General features: G+C 41.4%; 1 protein-coding gene across 7 annotated transcripts in view; it reads right to left on the bottom strand.

The window, feature by feature from the left end:
* LOC122550843 (F-BAR and double SH3 domains protein 2-like) overlaps positions 1 to 22,993 on the bottom strand; it is a 230,720-nt gene that overhangs the window by 75,229 nt on the left and 132,498 nt on the right. For 3 of the 7 annotated variants that reach the window (XM_043692169.2, XM_043692170.2, XM_043692171.2), the window contains exons 9-11: positions 9,275 to 9,397; positions 6,196 to 6,291; positions 1,655 to 1,726 (exon numbers count right to left, since the gene is read on the bottom strand). In XM_043692169.2, the coding sequence (XP_043548104.1) occupies positions 1,655 to 1,726; positions 6,196 to 6,291; positions 9,275 to 9,397 (291 nt within the window). The remainder of the gene's footprint in view (positions 1 to 1,654; positions 1,727 to 6,195; positions 6,292 to 9,274; positions 9,398 to 22,993) is intronic. The other 4 variants (XM_043692172.2, XM_043692173.2, XM_087988313.1 and 1 more) reach the window with 3 other exon arrangements.

Genomic DNA, 22,993 nt, shown 5'->3' with positions numbered 1-22,993 from the left:
ACCGACCCGCCGAAGCGCAACCCACCCATACCCCTACCTTTACCCCTTTAACCTAACACTACGGGCAATTTAGCATGGCCAATTCACCTGACCCGCACATCTTTGGACTGTGGGAGGAAACCGGAGCACCCGGAGGAAACCCACACAGACACGGGGAGAATGTGCAAACTCCACACAGTCAGTCGCATGAGTCGGGAATTGAACCCGGGTCTACAGGCGCTGTGAGGCAGCAGTGCTAACCACTGGGCCACCGTGCCGCCCACATTTGATGAGCCAAATGCCCTAATTCTGTTCCTATATCTAATGGTCTTATCCGCACAAACAGAAAACATATCTCAAATATATTTTAACAAGGAATGAGGAACGACTGATGACAATAATATACTCTTTCATTAAAAGTTGTATTAGGTAAGAAAAATAAAGCATTAAACAAAGTAGAACTTGTTTAATTTTTAGAAACTGGCTCAATATTTTGCACATTAGGAAAAAGTCAACAGTGAGCATGTGCAGTAAACAATCATGGGAAACATGATGTTGGTAAATACAAGGATAAATAAATTATAGCTAATTTTCAAAATTTAACATCCAACAATCTTGTGACATACTTAGATCCCAGACAATGCCAACTTTATTCAAGCAATTTATCAATTCAAGGATTCAAGACAGAAATGCTTTTCATTTGAATTTAAGAGGAGAAAGTGAGGACTGCAGATGCTGGAGATCAGAGCTGAAAATCTGTTGCTGGAAAAGCGTAGCAAGTCAGGCAGCATCCAAGGAACAGGAGAATCGACGTTTCGGGCATAAGCCCTTCTTCAGGAATGAGGAAAGTGTGTCCAGCAGGCTAAGATAAAAGGTAGGGAGGAGGGACTTGGGGAGGAGCGTTGGAAATGCGATAGGTGGAAGGAGGTCAAGGTGAGGGTGATAGGTCGGAGTGGGTGGGGGCGGAGAGGTCAGGAAGAAGATTGCAGGTTAGGAAGGCGGTGCTGAGTTCAAGGGATTTGACTGAGACAAGGTGGGGGGAGGGGAAATGAGGAAACTGGAGAAATCAGAGTTCATTCCTTGTGGTTGGAGGGTTCCTAGGCAGAAGATGAGGCACTCTTCCTCCAACCGTCGTGTTGCTATGGTCTGGCGATGGAGGAGTCCAAGGACCTGCATGTCCTTGGTGGAGTGGGAGGGGGAGTTGAAGTGTTGAGCCACGGGGTGGTTGGGTTGGTTGGTCTGGGTGTCCCAGAGGTGTTCTCTGAAACGTTCCGCAAGTAGGCCACATCGGGTGCAGCGGATGCAATAAATGATGTGTGGGGAGGTGCAGGTGAATTTGTGGCGGATATGAGAGTATCCCTTGGAGCCTTGGAGGGAAGTAAGGGGGGAGGTGTGGGCGCAAGTTTTACATTTCTTGCGGTTGCAGGGACCGAGACAAGGTGGGGGGAGTTAAATTTGAATTTAAGAGCCCTGATTTCATGCTGTAGAAGCAAAAGGATTTTAAGTGAGCCAAAAATCATAACATCAATTTATAAAGTCACCATGTATGCAATGGTGATTCGGTAATACAAAAAGAGCTGTTACTCATGCCTATTCAAAGATGCACCTTTTTTAAAAAAGCACATGCACACCAAACCACCACCAAAAAACACTAAGTACACAAAGATGCGTGTACCTCCGTTAAAGTCATTCGCAAAGTGCTGACTGGTGAGAGATCTATGTCCACAAGCTGCACTGTATTAAAACTCTGAGCAACAAAAACATTAATTTTCAAAATGAACATGTTAGCTTGGACATACAATGGTTAGAGAAAAAAGATGATCTACAAGTAGCTTATGGATTACTTAAATAGCATTTAACACTTATCAGCACACATGCACATCATACACAGAACAACATAATCACTAGTCAACAAAGGAAAAATAAGCTTTTAAAGCAAGAGGTCAGGAAAGTATCTACAATAAAAAAACATTTTAGCAACCGCGACAATAAAATTGAGTTTGCGTTAAAACAGCCATATACAAAGAGAACATACTTTCATACATTTCCAAGGATGAAAAGGGACTTAGCTAACTTTGGTTTAAATAATATTCTTAAGTTTTGCAAACCTGACGCACAAATATGGTATAGCCATAGCAAACAAACCCAAGCATCTGACAAAGAAATATACTTGCGTGTTAATAAATTTACCAAAAATACTTGATTGTTGAAGTATTTTCGAGCAATAGATTTAAAATTGATATGGAAAGAAGATTGCTAAGTTAAAAAAGAATTCTGAATTAGTGGTGCTGGAAGAGCACAGCAGTTCAGGCAGCATCTAAGGAGCAGTAAAATCAACGTTTCGGGCAAAAACCATCATCTCCCGACCATACAGAACCTCATCACCTGAGGAGATCTCCCACCCACAGCTTCCAACCTCATAGTCCGGGAACCCCGCACTGCCTGGTTCTACCTCCTTCCCAAGATCCACAAGCCTGACCACCCTGGCCGACCCATTGTCTCAGCATGCTCCTATCCCACTGAACTCATTTCTACCTACCTCAACACTGTCCTATCCCCCCTAGTCCAGGAATTCCCCACACACGTTTGAGACACCACCCACGCCCTCCACCTCCTCCAAGACTTCCGATTCCCCGGCCGCCAACGCCTCATCTTCACCATGGGTATACAATCCCTCTACACCTCCATCCGCCATGACCAGGGCCTCCAAGCCCTCCGTTTTTTCCTCTCCCGACGTCCCCAACAGTACCCTTCCACTGACACTCTCATTCATTTGGCCGAACTGGTCCTCACCCTTAACAATTTCTCCTTCGAATCCTCCCACTGCCTCCAGACCAAAGGGGTAGCCATGGGCACACGTATGGGCCCCAGCTATGCCTGTCTCTTTGTTGGCTATGTAGAACAGTCGATCTTCTGTAATCACACCGGCACCACTCCCCACCTCTTCCTCCGCTACATTGATGACTGCATTGGCGCCACCTCGTGCTCTCGCGAGGAGGTTGAGCAATTCATCAACTTCACCAACACATTCCACCCTGACCTTAAATTTACCTGGACCATCTCTGACACATCCCTCCCCTTCCTGGACCTCTCCATCTCCATTAATGATTACTGACTTTACACTGACATTTTTTACAAACCCACCGACTCCCACAGCTACCTGGATTAGACCTCTTCCTACCCTACCTCTTGCAAAAATGCCATCCCGTATTCCCAATTCCTCCGCCTCCGCCGTATCTGCTCCCAGGAGGACCGGTTCCACCACAGAACACATCAGATGGCCTCCCTCTTTAGAGACCGCAATTTCCCTTCCCACGTGGTTAAAAATGCTCTCCAACGCATCTCGTCCACATCCCGCACCTCCGCCCTCAGACCCCACCCCTCCAACCGTAACAAGGACAGAACGCCCCTGGTGCTCACCTTCCACCCTACCAACCTTCGCATAAACCAAATCATCTGCCGACATTTCCGCCACCTCCAAAAAGAACCCATCACCAGGGATATATTTCCCTTCCCAGCCCTTTCCGCATTCCGCAAAAACCGTTCCCTCCGTGACGACCTGGTCAGGTCCACGTCCCCCTACAACCCACCCTCCCATCCTGGCACCTTCCCCTGCCACCGCAGGAATTGCAAAACCTGCGCCCACACCTCCTCCCTCACCTCCATCCAAGGCCCTAAAGGAGCCTTCCACATCCATCAAAGTTTTACCTGCACATCTACCAATATCATTTATTGTATCCGTTGCTCCCGATGCGGTCTCCTAGCCTGTCCAAGAACTTCTGCGGTCTCCCCACTTCTGAACACTGTCTGTCCTCCACCTACCTTTGTGTTATCTGCAAACTTAACAACGTCCTCAGTTGTATAACATGAATTGTTGTGGCTAACACTGATTTCTGTGGACTTCCACTAGTCATCATGTGCCATCCCAAAAAAGGCACCTTTATCCCCAGTCTCTGCCTTTTGCCAGGTAGCCAATCCTCTAACCATGTCAATACCGTGACCCTAACACAATGGATGCTTATCTTATTTAGTAGCCTCCCACATGGCACCTCAAAGGCCTTTTGGAAATCCAATAGATTGCATTAACTGGCTCTATTTCGTTGAACTGGCTCTTAATTTCCTTTCGGAATTCTAACAGATTTCAAACGTGACCTCCCCTTGACAAAACCAGGCTGATTCAGCCCTATTTTACCACACACTTCCAAATACTCCACGCAATCTCATCCTTAATAATGGACTTGAAAATCTTACTAATGACCGAGGTCAGGCTAATCGGCCTTTAATTTCCTGTCTTCTGCCTCCCTCCCTTCTTAAACAGGAGTGTTAAGTAGCAATATTTTGAAAAGTGCATATAAGCAGGGAGACCATGTCGTTAATATACACAAATCATTAAAAGATGGCATGGCAAGTTGAACAAGTGGCTATAAATCATGGTATGCTGGGTTAGTAAGTCAAAGAATAGAACATAAAAGTGAAAAGATTATGTTTGAACTTAGAATATTCATGGTTAGGCCCAAGCGTGAACAACTGTGTGCATCACATCAGAGAAAAGACAATGCCACTTAGAAAGGGTTCAAAGGAGGTGGTGTTTATCAGATCTGAGGAATTTCAGGAAATGAGGGGTTAGGAAAGTGAACCCTGTTCATTTTGGGTCACGAAGAACAACAGCTGTCAAGGTGTTGAGTGAGATCTTAATGGAGCTGATACAGAAAACACTATGCCCTCTAGTAAGTGAGTCAATAATCAGAGCTCGGATTTAAAAATCATTGACAATCTAGAGGGGTGACCTGGTTTTAGTTGTAAGGATCTGAATCAATCCCTCTAAATTGGAGGCAGAAACTGGTTTATTAAGTAGCTAATCATGCAGATACATGAAGAGGAGGAGCCAAAGCATTTTTGACTGTTCTTTCAAAGGCCAAAGGAAAAATGGGAAATAAACTTAATATTTTGAGGTCAATATAACTAATCTTCCAAAGAATTTTAGTGAAATATGCTGTTTCTCTCCAGAGATGCTGCCAGACCGAGTGAGTTTTGCTAGAATTTTCTTTATTTCATCTCTCCAGCATCTGCAATATTTTGCTTTTACAACTTAATGTTATCTGGTAAAATGGCTCTTTTTTTTTAAATGAAGAAATTGACAAGCAGCTATCTCCAAGTCTCCCGAATGTTAAATGCCCATTGCATCAATTTAATTTTACTAGCTTCAAAAATGAAGTTTTGTAATTTGTGTTACCAGAGAGTTCACTTCAAAGGGCAGGATTTTCTTTGCCAGTTTCTGGGCTCTGCTACCAGCCTGAAATGCATGTCAGAAGCCAGCACAGTATAGATAATAGACTTTCTCCAGGGTGGAAGATTAATGGACAGAGGGAGATCATGCAATTAAGGATAATGGACAGGTTTTTAAGTTAAGGCCGACATGAAGCCTTCAATTTGAAATGAACAACCGGCTTCAATGAAAGACAAGCAAAGAACAGGGCACTCCAAAATGAAAAAACTGAAGAATTGTGGATGCTGGAAATCAGAAACAAAAACAGAACTTGCTGGAAAGATTCATCAGTTTAGCAGCATTGTGGAGAAAAAAAACCTCTACTTTCTCTCTACAGCTGCTGCCAGACCTGCTGAGTTTTTCTAGCCATTTCTTTTTTTGTTTCTCACTTCAAAATAAATATGACCTATCTCCATTCAGCCCTTTAATATGCATATTAAGAAATTATTTTTGCAGTCGTGCCACCATTGTGGGGAGGGTATCCCTTTACAGGGTGGCCTATGGTAGTTCAAGTACCATGCAGGATGAGCTTGACTGAAGAATTAGTCCTTCTGTTCTGTCGCCTACTAACTCTGGTAGAGAGGACCAGAAGATCAACAAGAATATTCCAGCTGGTCTCCTTTAATTGCCCTTAATAGGCCTATAAAGAGACATGTTGGATATGTGTCGCAGGTGACAAGTGTTTAGTCTTACTCTGGACATGATATAATAATTAACTTATCAATAATTTAAAGTTTGAAGCTAGCATTAGTTTCATCTTCAAAGCATCAGAAGTTCCACGACTGAAATTGTCCTAGATAGCTTTTCCAGAAATATATTTGCCCCTCTGTTTGAAAATAAGACAGAAATAGTAATTTTCATCACTGTGAAATGGGGAGGAAGAAGGGCATGCTGCAGTATATATTCTTGCCATTATAAATATATAATTGTCAAACATAATAGTCACATACCATATCATTATCGCTCGGCTGGAACTGGAATGGCTGGGGTTTTAGGAATACTGGATTTTCTTGCAGAAAAAGCTGTAGATTGTAATCTTGCAATCCCTAAAAATAAAGTCACAACAAAATCCAAAGAATTCAGCTATCAATATTATGCTATCTTTTAAAGAACATACAAGCACCATTTTCTCTATTGCAATACTCGTCTATTACATTAGATTATTTCATACGTCTATATTAGAACCACTTGTCACCAAAGATATATTACACGAATGTATGGCATATAATTTATTGCTGTCAAACTTGCATTTGTAGTTCTTTCTCCCTGGTAGTATATTTCGTTTTTAGCTCTACTTTCCCTTAAAGATTCAACCCAACTCATCAACCAAAATTGGCAACAAGTTATATTTGTACAGCACCTGAACTATCCCAATGCATTTCACAATAGTATTATAAAATCAAATATGATGAAATGTTAGGTCAGATGACCAAAAGCTTGGTCAAAGTAGTACACTTTAAGGATTGTCTTAATAGAGGAATTTTGGAGGGCTCGTATAGAGAAGTAAAGGGAGGGAATTCCAGAACTTGGGGTCTTGACAGTTGAAACCCCAGTCATCAATAGTTGACAAATTCAGGGTACTGAAGAGGTCAAAATTAGATGAGGACAGATATTTTAGTGTGTTGTGGGGTTAGGTGAGATGAATGAGAGAAATTCTGGGGCCCAATCTCAGTCAAACAACAAATGGTAAGAACTGAATAGGACTTGTCAAGAATGGATTGAGGTGAGAGCAGTCCCATCCAGCTGGACAAGAGTGGAGAGAAATTAGAGGAGGATGCTGTGGTTAATTCTACCAAATGCTGCAGAACAGGTTGAAAAAAATGTGTAATGATAATTTGGCTTTGTCATTGTCACATGGGATGTTACACACAACTTTGAGAGCTGTTTCAGTACTTCAGCAGAGGCAGAAACCTGATTTATGAGATTCAAATAGTGAATTCGCAGAAATAACTTGGAGGATGACAATATATTCAAGGACTCTGGGAGGAAAGTGGGATATAGGACTGCAGTTTGTAGGAAACTGGGGTCAAGAAGTGGAGCGATGATGGCAAACTTAAAGAATTGGGACAACACATGAAGATAGCAAACAGTTAACCATGTTGTTTAACAGTTGGATCAGCAGAGGAAAGTTGGTAGTCAGCAGTCTAATGGGAATAGCAGAGTGTGCAGGAAAAAGGCCTCAAGGACCGAGGGCTGGAAAGAGCAGATTCAGAGTTAAGAGAGAGTTCAGGGTTAGGGCAGTGGGGAACATTAGTTGAGGTTTGTCCCAGCTGGAAAGAAGGGACAAGACAGAGCCTGCTGATTGAATTATTTCAATTTTAGTGACATTGTAGCTCATGAAATCCACACACATTGTCAGAGCTGAAGGATGAGCAGAGAAGAGGGGTTTACGAATATGTCTTACTATAGAAAAAAGAAAGAAGGGGTTATCTTTGCATTCTAGGCGGTTTCTGGAACTGCCAGCCGCTGTAGCAGACAATAAGACTGCATAGTGCTCTAATTGGTCCAGCCAGGTCTGGCAGTAGATGGCTATGCTGGTTGTTTGCCATACCCATTTGGATTTAGTAAAGTACGAGGTATGTTTTATGAAATAAAACATTAAAATACTTATTTCACAAACTTGATCAAGTACAATTTAGATTAATTGCTTTCAGATCATTGTTGGTCATCAGGCAAGGCCAAATTGAAGTAGTTTAGATTCCAAAGATTGGATTTTCTTATCCTGATACCAGCAGTAGTGAAGCTCAATGTTGGCGTTACAAGCAGTCTCCAGACTATAAACATTGAAATCCAAATCAAGATAAGTATAGGAGGGCAGGGAGGAGGAAGGTGAGGCCTCATGAGGTCTTGGAGAGACCAGGGTGAAAATGTAGCATCCAGAGGGCAGACCTTTTGGAGCCAGTGGTGTGAGGCAACTTTGTGGAATGAATCAAAATCACAGCAATTGAACATTGAGGCTTTGCCTTCAACCTATTAGTGAAATCATCCATTAAATCATATCATGTGAAATACAATGGTCACTGTAAGAACAAGAACTTTACAGTAATGAATTTGGAGAAAATAAATCTTCAAAACTGCGAGTTCTCGAAAGGTCACTAGTTTGTTAATTGAAACTGCATTAGGAATTTTCATTTACCATGAAAATCATACCATTGAAGACATACAGGTATGACGCATTGCGACTCTTGAATTCCTTTATAACTGATTCACATTAAATTAAATAACAAGACTTTCTGTTCATTACTTCCTTTGATTCAGTAAAATACTCAAGATTTGTCATCTTCTGTTCTCCTCACACTCTCACATGATAAATTTTAGATATGGTACAGTGGTTAAGATATTGTACAGCTATTATCGTAAACAGGAAAGAGGACTGGTCACCTTACACAATCTAAGAGCTGATTCCAGTCACTCAAAACAGATGTGAATCAACATCTCCTGGAGTTAGCCTAGACAAAACCCACATTTACTTTGATTAGGCTGCTCAGAACCTGTGACTTTAAAAATTGCTGTGTGGTTATCTCCTTCCATGCCTATACTCCAATCGACCATTAGGAGGTATACAAATGCTCCTCAATGACCCTTCCTTATTTGAAACATCAAAAGTTAATCTTGTGAATTCTCTGAAAGAGATAATGATCACTTTCCATCATGATTCCAAGGCACAAATGTTAGCACTTGCAGGAGAAAAACCACACACACCTGCCTTTATTGAAGACTAAAGAATTTGAAATGTCCCCATAAGTGCTTCTTTGTTTACTACTTCCTTTTCCAATCCTACTATTGATAGAAACTTTGGCACAGTATGAAAACAAACTTAACCCAGTTTCTTGTTTACAGAAAATACAAAAGCTTATTTTTACCAAACAAAAATGCTGTCAGGTTTAGATAATTTATTAGATGCAGATCAAGGATTTTATCATTGAAGTTCCTGAATCCCAGCATCACTTGGAGCAGTGTATCAAATAATAAATGGGGTACATTTCCATGGAAAATGATAAACCCATCCTTGCAATGCCAGAGACTCACCTTGCTGGAAGCTTCTACCAGCAACTGGAATGTATTCTGAACAGACTGACAGGCCTCAAGCTCTGTTCTGTTGAAAACCATCAAGTATTCTTTAAGATGGTCATAGAAATTCCCATCCAGAGCCTGTAGGAGTATTAAAAAAATTCTTAATGGTATTCTAAAGACAAAACGTTTTTATAGGAGAAAAGCTTTAATGAAAGATTTGTTTCTGCATAAATCTAAATGTTGCTTCAGATTTCAAATTGTATTTCCTGCTTGATTTATGACATTATGTCAATTTATTTTGGCGAAAGAAAGAAAAAGATACTTACATTTATATAGCACTTTTCACAATCACTGGAAGTCTCAGAATATTGCAGCCAATGAAGTACTTTTGAAGTGTAACCACTGGTTTAATGTGGAAAACACTACAGCTAATTCTCACACGGCAGTGATTGTTGACACCAGCACATGAGCACTATGCAGTGTTTTAAACCAAGGATACAAGTACAAGTGGTTTTGGGGGACATGCCTATGACCTGGGAGGGGGTGGGTATCAAGACCCGGGGGAGGAGAAAGCAGGACTTGGAAAGGAGAGAGATCAGGGCCTAGTAGGGGTAAGGAGTGGGGTGGGAGTAGACACTGCCTTTGCACACAAGAACTCTCACAAACAGCAATGCGATAATGATCAGATATTCAATCTTTAGTGTTCAACATTTGTCAGCATAGTTCCACTACTCTTTTTCAAAACAATGCTGGGAGATGCACTACATACATTTAAACTGATAGAAGGGGGTCTCAATCTAATATCTTATTTGAAGGACAGCACTTCTGACTGGGCAGTACCTCTCTCAGTGCTACACTGGAATGTCAGCTTTAATATCCCTGCTTAACTCCTGGGGCAGGACAACCTGGAACTCAAAGATGAGAATGCTACCAAGTGGAGGAGAGACACAGATAGAAACTAATTACTAGTTTATAGAAGTTGCTAAGCAGTTGAAGCTATGTTCCAAACTTAATTTTTTACTTAATACCACTTTCTAAAAGCATGTTTTGAAGTCCAGTTCTAAACAACGTGCACAATTTATTCCTGCACAGATTGCAACTTGCTTTTGAATTATGCTTCCATTTGGCTGTTATTGCACCTTTTGACTATATGTAACGTAATAGTCTTAACTTTCAGTGAAGTACTCAGTTCACTAAGTTCAGTACTTTTGCCACTATCTTAAAATAACTTCTAAATAAGAACAGAGGTGAATTAGGAATAACAGAGAGAGAGAGAGATTCAAAGTATTTTTAGACAATGCAGAAAAGCACACGAGAATATTAAAAAGAGAAACAGAGAGAGTACAAGATCTGTAGATCCTCTGGACAATCCAGCTGGATGGTACCAAAGACATTCTCCTTGCCTGGACATTACAATTCTCACATTCAATCTTGTTCTGTAACATGTAGTTAGATCTGGATGTTAATCTATCACTTCTCTGTAAAAGCTTGTTTTACACTTCAAGTGGATACACTTCAAGAAAATACTTCAAGTAGTACTGCTGGCATAAAAGTACACTAGTTATGAGACAAATGTTGAGTAGTACTTAAAATGAAACAACTCAGACCAACGAAGAGTGGACACTACAAACAGTGCATGGATTTTCATGTCTGGAAGGACAACGTTATAAGTACTTGAATGGCACAAAAAGTAGGTGGAATTTAATGTTTGTTCTAAGTTTTTAAAAATTCATTCGAGGGAAGTAGGCGTCCCTGGCTGGCCAGCAATTTTTGCCAGTTCCTAGTTGCCCTTAAAGTGGTGGTGAGCTTCCTTCTTGAACTATTGTAGCCTATGTTTCCTCAGGGAGAGAATTCCAGGATTTTAGCCTAGTGACAGTGAAGAAATGCAATATATTTCAAAGACAGATGGCTATTGGCCAAGAAGGGAACTTACAGGTGATTATATTCCCATGTATCTACTGCCTTGCCCTCCTAGATCGATGTGGCCCTTGGTTTGCAAAGTGACTGCTGCTACTGAGCGTCAGTGGTGGAGGATGCGGTGCTTGTGCATGTGGTGCCAATCAAGCTGGCTGTTGTGTCCCAGATGGGGTCAAGTTTCTTCAGTATGGTTGGAGCTGCACCAATCCAGGCAGCTGGGGAATATTCCATCACTGTGCTGACTTAAACCTTGTAGACTGGTGGACAGGCTTTGTGGAGCCAGGAGGCGAATTATTCACCATAGTATTCCTAGCCTCTGTCTTGCTCTTGTAGCCAATTTATTTATTCGGTGAGTCCAGTTGAGTTTCTTGCCAATGGTAAGCCTAAGGATGTCGACAGCGGGGGATTCAGTGGTGCTAACATTATTGAATGACAAGGGTGGGTAGTTAGATTGTCTCTTATGAGGATGGCACGGTGGCCCAGTGGTTAGCACTGCTGCCTCACAGCGCCAGAGACCCGGGTTCAATTCTCGCCTCAGGCGACTGACTGTGTGGAGTTTGCACGTTCTCCCCGTGTCTGCGTGGGTTTCCTCCGGATGCTCCGGTTTCCTCCCACAATCACAAAGATGTGCAGGTCAGGTGAATTGGCCATGCTAAATTGCCCGTAGTGTTAGGTAAGGGGTAAATGTAGGGGTATGGGTGGGTTGCGGTTCGGCGGGTCGGTGTGGACTTGTTGGGCCGAAGGGCGTTTCCACACTGTAATGTAATCTAATTTTATTGGCGATATTCAGTGCCTGGCACTTCAGTCACGAATGTCATTTGCTATGTGTCGCCCAAGCCTGCATATTGTCCACATCTTTTTGCATTTGAACATTGACTGCTTCAGTGTCTGAGGAGTCCTGGACAGTGCTGAATTTTGTGCATTATCGGCAAACATCCTCACTTCAGATGTTAAGATGGAGGGAAGGTCATTGATGAAGCATTTGAAGCTGGTTAGAAACTTGGGCAGAAATGTCCTGGAGCTGAGATGACTTGACCTTCAACAACCACAACCATCTTCCATTCTGTATGACTCTGTCCAGCAGAGAGTTTCCCTTAGATTCCCACTGAATCCAGTTTTGCTAGGGCCCTTTGATGTCAAGGGCCAAAACTCAACTCATCTCTGGAATTCAGCCCTTTTATCCAGGTTTCAACCAAGGCTGTAATGAGGTCAGGAGCCAAGTCACCCTGGCAGAACCCAAGCTGGGCAGCACTGAGCAAGTGTTGCTTGATAGCACTGTTGATGACACCTTCTGTCACTTTACTGCTGCTCGAAAGTAGACCAAATTGGATTTGTCCTGCTTTTTGTGTACAGGATATACATGGGCAATTTTAGGTTGTCCATGACATTGTCGGGTAGAGATCATATTGTAACTGTACTGGAACAGCTTGGTTAGAGGAGCAGCAAGTTCTGGAGTACAAGTCTTCAGTTCTATTGCCAAAATGTTGTCAGTGCTCATTGCCTTTGCAGTATCCAATCACTTCTTGATATCACATGAAATGAATCAAATTGGCTGAACGTTGACATCTGTGATGCTGGGGATCACTGAAGGGGGCAGAGTTGGATCATCCATTTGATGCTTCTGGCTGAAGACCGCTGTGAATGCTTTACTCCTTATCCCTCAGATTGTGGTGTTTGGCTCTTCTCATCTTTGAGAAAGGGGATATTTCTGGTGCCTCCTCCTCCAGTGAGTTGTTTTAATTGTCCACCTCCATTCGCAATTGGACACAGGAGGACTGCGGAGCTTAGATATGATCCACTGGTTATGGAATCACTTAGCTCTATCACTTGCTGGTTATGCTGTTTGGCATGCAAGGTGTCCTGGTTGGTAGCTTCACCAGATTGACACCTCATTTTTAGGTATGCCTGGTGCTGTTTATGGCATGCCCTCATGCTCTCTCTATTGAACCCTGACATGATGGCAATGGTTGAGTGGGGGGATATGCTGGGATGTAAGACTTCAGATTGTGAAGAGAATTGAAGTACTGCTTTCGATAGTCCACAGCACCTCATGGATACAAGATGGGAGACAAATGTGTGGAAAAGTGTAAGGTGACAAGTCCAGCTTTCTGGCTCCCCTAGTTAAGTCAGCATTGGAAAAATCTAGAATGGCCTTTCTGCCTCGAGGCCAACTGAGGCCCTTAAGTGGGCACTTTAGGGTACCCTCTTGCCACTGCTAATCTTCAACCATCAGAAAGCAGGTGTCAAGCCATATGGGTGAGCCGCAAGGTAATTCCTGGCAGGCAAATTTAGCAGCCTCCTCTGCAAAGCTATGACTGATTTCTTAGTGATTCTATTCAGCTGTTGCATTTTCTGATATTTTTACAAGTGCTTTGGTCTTGTTATTATTCCCATAAGATGAGCATCTCTAAAATCAGAAAATTATAAGAGCAGCAGGCATTTATCTGCTAAGCGATAACAAAAAAATTAAATCACTGTCATCATCCATGTGATTGCAGTGATGAATGCAGCTTTTAGTTATTCGCGATGACTCAACAATATTTGAAAACGTGACCTGATGAGTTTCCCTTTCCTGGCTTTGTGGTCTAACAACTGATATTTCCTGCTTTTGTTTTGTCTCATGGCAATTCTGCAGTCACCATCAACTCAGTTTCGATCCATACTGGCCAGGAAGAATACATGAAATACAGAAATGCTTTTGTGGGAAGTCAGTTGGGAGTCATCAGTAGGCAGTTGCTTTAAAAACATATATTGGTAGTGCTGCTTTGCTTCATTTAAAGAAAAAAATGCCAAAAGAAATCCATAAGGATTGAGAGGCTGTAAACAGTGATTCGGTAACATGTCAGCAAAGTAGAAGCCATGCAGGTTGTGTAGCTGTAAAATGAAGGCAAGATTCTGAAGGTTCTGGAAATATTCAACAGGATAGTGACTCTATGATTAGCAGCATCTGTGGACAGAGAAACAGTTAACTTTTTGAGTTAAATATGATGACAATCATATTCAACTTGAAGCATTAAGTCTGTTCAACTCAACACAGATTGCCAGCAATTTCTGTTTCATTTCAGTTTGTGAAATCACAAATGATAAACAACTGCACATGCACATTCATTCCAGCTGGACTAACAATCAGAAAAGCAGCCTTAATTCAGAAAATAGTTCAAAAAGCCAGCAGTCTGAAGTTTTGGAATAGTATTTATACTTGGTCAACATCAACAAAATCCAATTTTTTACGCAAATACTTGTCATCTCTGGAAGCATTTTTTCTTCAGAATGGTGTCATAAAGTTGGGCTTTCACTGGGCAGCAGCCGGGCAAGTAAATGCATACGATCAGAAATATCAGCCACTGATTAAAATCTGTTAAATGAAAGCTGCATTTTGTTTTGTACAGGTTAAGACATTAATAGCAACCTGCTTCACAACCAAGCAATTGTTGGTTTTGCTATTTTGATGTTTGCCAATAAACGATGTTCCTTTCCAGTCGGGCTTCCTGAATTAATACATTGGTAATGAAAGTCAAGAAAAGTTTCAGACAGCCTTGCCTTTCAATGAAGCCAGTAAGACAAGGAAACATTAACAATGCTGCTGTTTGGGAAACCGGGCCTTTATGATGTGAGTGTGGAGGATTGACCCCAAAACGTCAGATCACTGACAAGTCATTTTCCTGACTGCTTTTGGGGCCCTGGCTTCAAATCATAAAGTATAACCTATCCAGCAATCCTGAAGTAAAAATCTTTTGACGAACTGACCGATAAGGTAGCAGACAAGTATGACCCCAAGCTCTCTCTTATATTGCAGTGTTATAGGTTTAGCATTGAAAATGGACTTCCTGGTGAACTAGTTATTGATTTATTGTCAAGACTGCAGAAAATGGCGGAAGCTGAGTGCATGAATCAGAATTTGAGGAAATGTTAAGGGATTGCTTAGTTTGGGGAATTAATAATATTGTAACCCAAAGGAAGCAACTGACTGAACCAGATCTAGATCTCACAAGAGGCACAGAACTGGCCCATTCTCATGAAAATGTCGAAAAGGGGTTTGGGAGCTTCAGGTCTCTCCTCAACTTTAGAAACATGGTCAATCTGGAGAGCCAAGTTCCCTGTGGATAATACTTATGGCTTTTGTTTGTTGCCAAGGAGAACAATTGGAGTCGGAAGCTGTAAAATTCCAGAACTGAACAGAAGGTTTCTCCACTGTGCAGTCGGAAGCAGGAATGTCCATGTTGCACTTATAGTCATAGAAATCACCCGAGCCAATGCTACTGAAGCAGGTGAAATACAAGCCACCCAGGTTTTGTTGAGGGGCTTTGTAAATAAATCAGCCCAAGGGTGAGGAATTGATACAGCTAAATTGCATCACCTCCCCCAAAGTGGCCCAAATTAACATGGCACTTCAGTTAAATGGCCACCCTCAGACATGGAGATAGGGTCATTGAGTCTGACAACATGGAAACAGACCCTTCAGTCCAATGGGTACAAGCCGACATGTCCCCAAACTAGACTAGTCCCACCTGCCTGCACTTGGCCCATATCCCTCCAAACTTTTCTATTCATTTGTCATCCAAATGTCTTTAAAATGTAACTGTATCTGCATCCACCACCTCCTATGGCAGTTCATTCCACACATGAAACACTAAAAAAACGTTGCCTCGCATGTCCTTTTTAAAATCATTTTCCTCTCACCTTAAAAATATGCCCCCTAGTTTGAGCTCCCCCACCCTCAGGAAAAAAAGACTGTTTATTCACCTTATCTATGCCCCTCATGATTTTATAATCACCCCTCAACTTCCAAAGCTCATTAGTGCCTTTCTATTACAGCTTTGCAGAACACCTATGTTCTGTGTCTCCGAACTGACTCTGGGCTTCTTGCTGCCTGCCACTTCAACACAACACTGTGTTCCCTGGTCAGCATCTCTGTGATAGGCTTGCTGCAGTGCTCCAACAAAGTTTGCTGCTACCACAACCATCCCATTGTCAGCTATTAATGGCCTTGATTAGCAGCTATTGATTCCCCAGACTGACCTTTAGCTATTCCTTTGTTTGTCCAACCACTGTTCTCTCTCTTTTTTGGGTTTCATCTCCACCTATCATTTATCCCTTGCTCCTTCCCTCTCTCCTCCCCACTCGTGGCACAAGGGCCAGGTCCCAACCTTTTAGGAAGGGACTGGCTGCAGAAAATTCACCTGCGCTGATCTTTAAAACGGGTACTGCAATCTATAAGGATTGGCCTCGGGATGATAAAAGATGCCAGGGCCAAGACCCAACTAAATACTTCAAGGCATGATAGATCTCCTATATGCCAAAGCAGAGGCTGAATTGGACATCGAGAGGAATTTGGCATTTTACACAGAGTACAATTTGCTGAAGTGCCAGTTGTCCCAGTTCTAAAACTTGACAATTTGATCCATCCCTGTGGGGAGTATAAGTTGATGGTCAACTGAGCTTTCTGTTGAGAGAGATACCCTGAGCCACGCATAAAAGACTTGTAGGCAAAGCTGGTTGGGGGTCACTTTTGTTACTGGTGTCCAGCTGAAAAAGAAAAAAATGTGTTCCATGGAAATGAGATAATGTACTCTGGTTGACAGGACAGAATACACCCTGTCGGAGGGAAGGCAGAGAGGCCATAAAAAGTGCTCCAATACCACAAAGTCCACAATAGAGTTGAAGTCTTTTCTAGGTCTCATAAATTACTATGGGGAATTCATGCCCAACCTGGCAGCTCTGCTGCCACCCCTCCACGTCCTGTTTAAAACAAAAATCAGAAATAGTTGTGACAAATGCTGCAAGAGAAAGCATTGGCAAATGTCAAACAACAACTACTGTTGACAAATATATTAGATTATAACCCTAGATCACTCATTGCATCCTGTGACACCTCCCCCTACGTGATGGGGTGGTATTATTGCACCATTGGGACGCGGAACAACACCCAATTATGTACGCATCACGATCTCTGGCAGAGGCAGAAAGAAAGTATGCCCAGACAGAGTAGAGAGGTTTGGCCATGGTATTCACGTCGCAAAAGTTCCAATGTGTCTACGATCTGCATTTCACCACAGGAACTGATAATAAACCACTACTCAAGGCTTCCTCAAGGAAGACGAGGCAATTCTAACCATCACACCAACTCAGAGCCAAAGCTGGACACTGCCATTAGATGTCTGTGAATATACCTGGGATCATCACCCAGGGAGACATACAGCCAATGCAGATGCCTTGAGCTGCTTGCTGTGAACCAACAGCTTACTTTCACCTCCAAAGATGAATGAAGTCATCACAACTTTGAATTTCAGTACCAGTATCAGCCAAGCAAATCCAGGATTGGATCCAAAAGGACCCCAACTAAATGGTGGGCCACAAGGACCTCCTATGAAAGAGATGAAGCCCTATATCTCAAAGTATAAAGAGTGAACATCGAAGGTGATATTATCTAATGGGGAGCCTGGGTGGTTCTCCTACATCCAGGCCATCAACTAACACTTCAAGATTTGTACAATGGCCACCAGGAATTTCTGAAATGAAAATGCTTGTAAGGAACTATGCTTGGTGGCCTGGCATAGACATGGATATTGAAAATCTGGTCAAGCAGAATGAACTTACTTGGAAATCCGAAGGCCCAGCAGCAGTCATGGTGCAGGCACGGGAATGGTCAGGGAGGACATAGGTGTCAGTACATGCAGGTATCACAGGGTCATTTATGAGCTCTATTTTCTTAAACCTTAACAGCACCCATTGAAAAATGGATCAAATGTGCTCTCAATGGACTCTACTACCTCTTAGAACACCAAAGAAAATCTCTGTCCATCTTTTACTACACATGATATATTAAAGTCCTTGTAACAGACAATGGGATCCCGTTTACTAGTGGGGAGTTTCAGACCTCTATGAAAACAACCAAGGTAAAGCACATCCACACAGCCCTCTACTACCCATTTTCAAACTGTCCAGTTGAGCGGGCTGACCAGATATTCAAATAGCACAAGAGGAAGCAAACTACAGGGTATTTGGAAACCAAGCTTGCACATTTCCTCTTCAACTATAGGACAAAACTGTATATAATTATAAAAATAGTTCCAGCAAAATTGTTGATGGGCTGACTTCCAAACAAGCTAAGGCACTGAAAGTGCAACTATCTTTTCACAAACTTTTCTCTCAGTACAAATGAAGATCTAAATTATGTGCGCATATTTCTTAAATCAGGACAGCACCTGTGTGTAATTTGTTACTTTGTGTCAAAAGCTGCGATTTTGCTATAGTTGTTGCCAGGATTTGAGTTATAAAAATAGGCTGGGACTTTCTTTTTCCACTGGAGGGTAGGAGGTTTACGGGTGACCTTATTGAGGTTTATAAAATCACGAGGTGCATGGATAAGGTGAATAGCAAGGGTCTTTACCCTAGGGTAGGGGAGTTCAAAACTAAGGGCACAATTTTAGGGTGAGGAGAAAGTTTTAAAAAGAACATGAGGAACAACTTTTCCTTTATACGAAGAATGTTTTGTGTGTGGGATGAACCGCCAGAGGAAGTGGAGAATGCAGGTACAGTTACAACATTTACAAGACATTTGGATAAGTACATGAATAGGAAATGTTTGGAGGGATATGGGCCAAATGCAGGCAAGTGGGTCGAGTTTAGTTTGGGAACATGATTGGTGTGGACCGGTTGGACTGATGGGTCCGTTTCTGTGCTGTATGAATCTATTATATTTTGCAGATAAATTTTATTATTTTGATCAATTTTAAGGGATTATTTTATTGCATCTTACAGCCGCTGTCACATCAAAGTATGAAAAAAGTGCTGACTAGAAAAGAGAGAATCGCTGTAGCTAGCCTGAAAAACTTAACAAAATGATAAGCTGTCTAGACTTAGAAAAAGGGATTATCAGGTATTGACAGGTAATTAGTCATTCGTAGACCATTAGGAATATCTACAAATAGCACAGCTAGTGTACATACAATACAATTTGCTGTTCGGTTCTAGATGCTGGCATAATATGGGTTCATTACGATAGAAGGTGGTGATAAATTAGGTAGAGGGCATAATACCTAGTAAACTAGACTGGTGTTGACAGCTAATGTGATGGCAAACTATTTGTTAAGAGGCTCTGCAGAGTGCTAACATCAATGTAGCAAACATTTCAATAAAAGAGTTAAACACTGTCATGATCGAGCAGTAACTGACATTACATCAAAAATACTGCAAATGCTGGAAATCAAAAATTGCTGCAAATAGTCAGCAGGACAGGTAACATCTGAGGAGAGAAACAGAACGTAATTGGTGCACACTTTTTCTGGTTACATTGTGCATTAGCATAGTAACCATTCCAGCTATGTTCATTTCTAGATTACTTCCATTCATGAAGGATAATTCCCCTCATGTTTGGGATTGTTTTATATTATGACTTTGCAGGCCATAACTAAAAAGGTCTTGCCAATTATTTAACAAAACATTAAACACTTTCAAAACACCTATTTTCCTTCCACAACAATGCCTTAGTGAATTGTCTTTTTTCCTTAGCATGAAGAGGAGAGAATACATCCACTATATAAAAATTAAAGGAAGACACCATGAAGTTGACCAACACTAGGTTTTCCTATGCTCACAGATATACAAGTACCATGAAGCTGACAGCAAAACAGCTTCTGCTCACAGCCCTTCATCTAGAAACTGTGAAAAACTTTTACCTAGACCTCAGATGTTAAGAAACAAAATTTAGTTCATCCAAGCCAACCTCTTTCAAACAGCATGCTACTATGTACTCCAGGTACACACAGTAAGAATAGCAAATTGCAAAAATATAAAAGCTGGTGTAAAATGGAGTGCAGAAAAAAAGAAAATGGCACACGGTGACTTGTGCCACAATGCACCAGGCTTAGATTTATACAGCACGGAAACAGACTCTTCAGTCAAACTCAACCATAGCGATAGCCTACATCCCTCTAAATCCTTCCCATTCCTATACCCATCCAGATGCCTCTTAAATGTTGTAATTTCATCAGCCTCTACCACTTCCTCTGGCAGCTCATTCCACATACACATGTGTGAAAAATCTGCCCCTTAAAATCTCTTCTCCCTCACCCTAAATCAATGCCCTCTAGTTCTGGACTCCCCACCCCAGGGCAAAGACCTTGTCTATTTACCTGGTCCATGTCCCTCATGATTTTATAAACCTCTATAAGGTCACCCCTCAGCGTCCGATATTCCAGGGAAAACAGCCCCAGCCTTTTCAGCATCTCCCTATAGCTCAAATCCTCAAATCCTGGCAACATCCTTTTGAATCTTTTCTGCACCCTTTCAAGTTTTACAACATCCTTCCTATAGGAGGGAGACCAGAATTACACATAATATTCCAACAGTGGCCTAACCAATGTCCTTTACAGCTGCAACATGACCTAACTCCTGTTCGCAATGCCTTGGCCAATAAAGGAGAAAGTGAGGTCTGCAGATGCTGGAGATCAAAGTTGAAACTTTATTGCTGGAACAGCACAGCAGGTCAGGCAGCATCCAGGGAACAGGAGATTCGACGTTTCGGGCACAGGCCCTTCTTCAGGAAGCATAAAGGAAAGCATACCAAAGGAAAGCATACCAAATGCCTTCTTCTCTATCCTATCTACCTGCAACTCCACTTTCAAGGAGCTATGAACCTGCACTCCAAGGTCTTTGATCAGCAACACTCCCCTAACAATGACAGGCGGGCTGGTTTTTCCCATTGTAAAAGCATAGCTTTTTGCTATTTTAAAGTGTCAATATAGTTTTACAGATGATTCCCAATACAAATATTAAAGTAGAATGCATAACAAAAAATTAAGCGAAAAGCAAATGTATTCTTCGTTCAATGCAAAACTTTTATAAATAAGTAGGAGACGTTTCTCATGCCTACACTGACCTAACAATTTTACAAATGTGCAGCATAAAACTTTTGCCAGCCACTTTCTTCACATAAGAAAACTGGTGGCTTCTTCACTGAAGAGAGTCCCTAGTCAGTAATCATCCTCATTGCTGGGTCACAGGTCAAGATGAGAAAAAAATGCAAGTTTGTAATGAAGACATTGTTTGACTATCTAAAACATTGCTGATAGCATTTGATCATCCTAATGTTGCCAACAGAACAATGAAAAGAAAACCAATGTTACTGACCAAATTTTTTCACGGCTGTGATGCAGCAACTCTAACCCGAATAAAGGTGATGCTGGCAAATAATTGTTTTGCCTCTGAAGTTCATCCAAGAAGCAATCTGTAGCCCTCCCTTCTTCCTCACCAACACGCTGTCCCTTGGTAAAATCATCCAAACATATCAGCTTCCACATACAAGCAAACAACATACAGCTCTAGTACCTCTCAAACCTTCCGCAGTTGCATGGTATCGGACTTGTCCACAATTTTCTCTACTCAAACCATAGCAAGAAAATGCAATTTTCTTCAGCATCCTCCCACAATATCTTTCCCCTACAAGTGATTCAATTTTGTTTCCCAGCTACCTCTTCAGGTTTATCAGATTGTTGGCAAACCTAGCAACTTATTCTAGACTAGGATGCCTTCTGTCAGAGACTGGCTGCTTTCACTCTGCAACTATCCTTTTCTGTATCTTGTCAGCCCAGTTGTGCACCTCATCTGCATACTGTCATTACTAGTCTAATCTATTTCAGTGCTCTCCAGGAAGGACTCTAATCCTCCACACATGATAGCCACTTTGAGCTGTTTGGAGTAATTGAAAGCCAAACTTAAAATTCTTTTCTGGTCATTAAATCCCTTGATGGACATGCCTGTTCCTAACATTCTCGAAGCTTGAAGTCTTTGATCCTTTATAGTTTGGCATCTTGCGCATCATCAGTCTTTTCATACCACCAGTGGGACACATGCCTTCAAAAGTTTTTGCATTGAACTCTGCATGTGTCTCCCTAAACGTCTTTACTCTAACACTTATACTATATTTTTGGTTACCTTTCCTAAAATTTTCCCCTTCCATTTGGTACCCATTTGTATGACTACCATTTGTGAATGCCTAGGGGCATTTTTATTAGTGACATGCGACATGTTGCAACAAGTTGCTACTTTTTGAGACACAATTCAAAATTCTGACAGCCCCTGAAACAAAATGAGATCAAAAGGTTATTGCAACATTATTGGTACAAAGACAAAAGGAGGAAATTTAAAGTAAAGCTAATGAGCAACTATAACCATTTTGGTATGAATAGTGTCTAATTCAGTCTCAAAATTAGTAAGCAATACCGTAAAAAATGACCTACATTTTATACATGATTTCAGCTACTTAGATTTAAAAAATGCTGATCCCCAAATATTAAACAGGCAGGTGGATTGTCACTATTGCTACTCAAGCCTACAGAAGGTACTATTGAACACCACAAAATCACTGGATGAGAATGAATTATTTTTAAATAGCTCATATTTATTGGCAAAGGATTAATTATTTAGCAGATTCAACTAGATTAGATTTCAACTAATCCCTTCGGACAAAACGCAATTATTTGTTTTTGGCTGCTGAAAAATTGGGTGTTGCATCATTTGTTGTGTTCAGAAGCATTACTTAAAATCACTAATTGATCAAAAAGCTTACGTTAACATTTTGAACTCCATTTTTAAAGTTTGGATTTCTGAATCCAAACTGTGGGCTGTAATTAATACATTTGCATAATACAATTTTGTTAGGAATTGGACTGTTAATAAAGGCTTTCTCACCAAAATAAAACTAAAGGAAAATGAATACATAATTGCTAAATACCCAGTAGAGTAACATAACTAACAATAATGTTATGAATGGCACAATTCTAAATGATTTGCATCTTATTAATTTTAAACAAAAGG

Source organism: Chiloscyllium plagiosum, unplaced genomic scaffold, assembly GCF_037043375.1.
Source record: "Chiloscyllium plagiosum isolate Xiang-an unplaced genomic scaffold, Cpla_swu_hap1 HiC_scaffold_6, whole genome shotgun sequence".
NCBI lineage: Eukaryota > Metazoa > Chordata > Chondrichthyes > Orectolobiformes > Hemiscylliidae > Chiloscyllium > Chiloscyllium plagiosum.
Note: the sequence above shows the minus strand (reverse complement) of the source record. Positions and strands in the feature narration are given on the sequence as shown.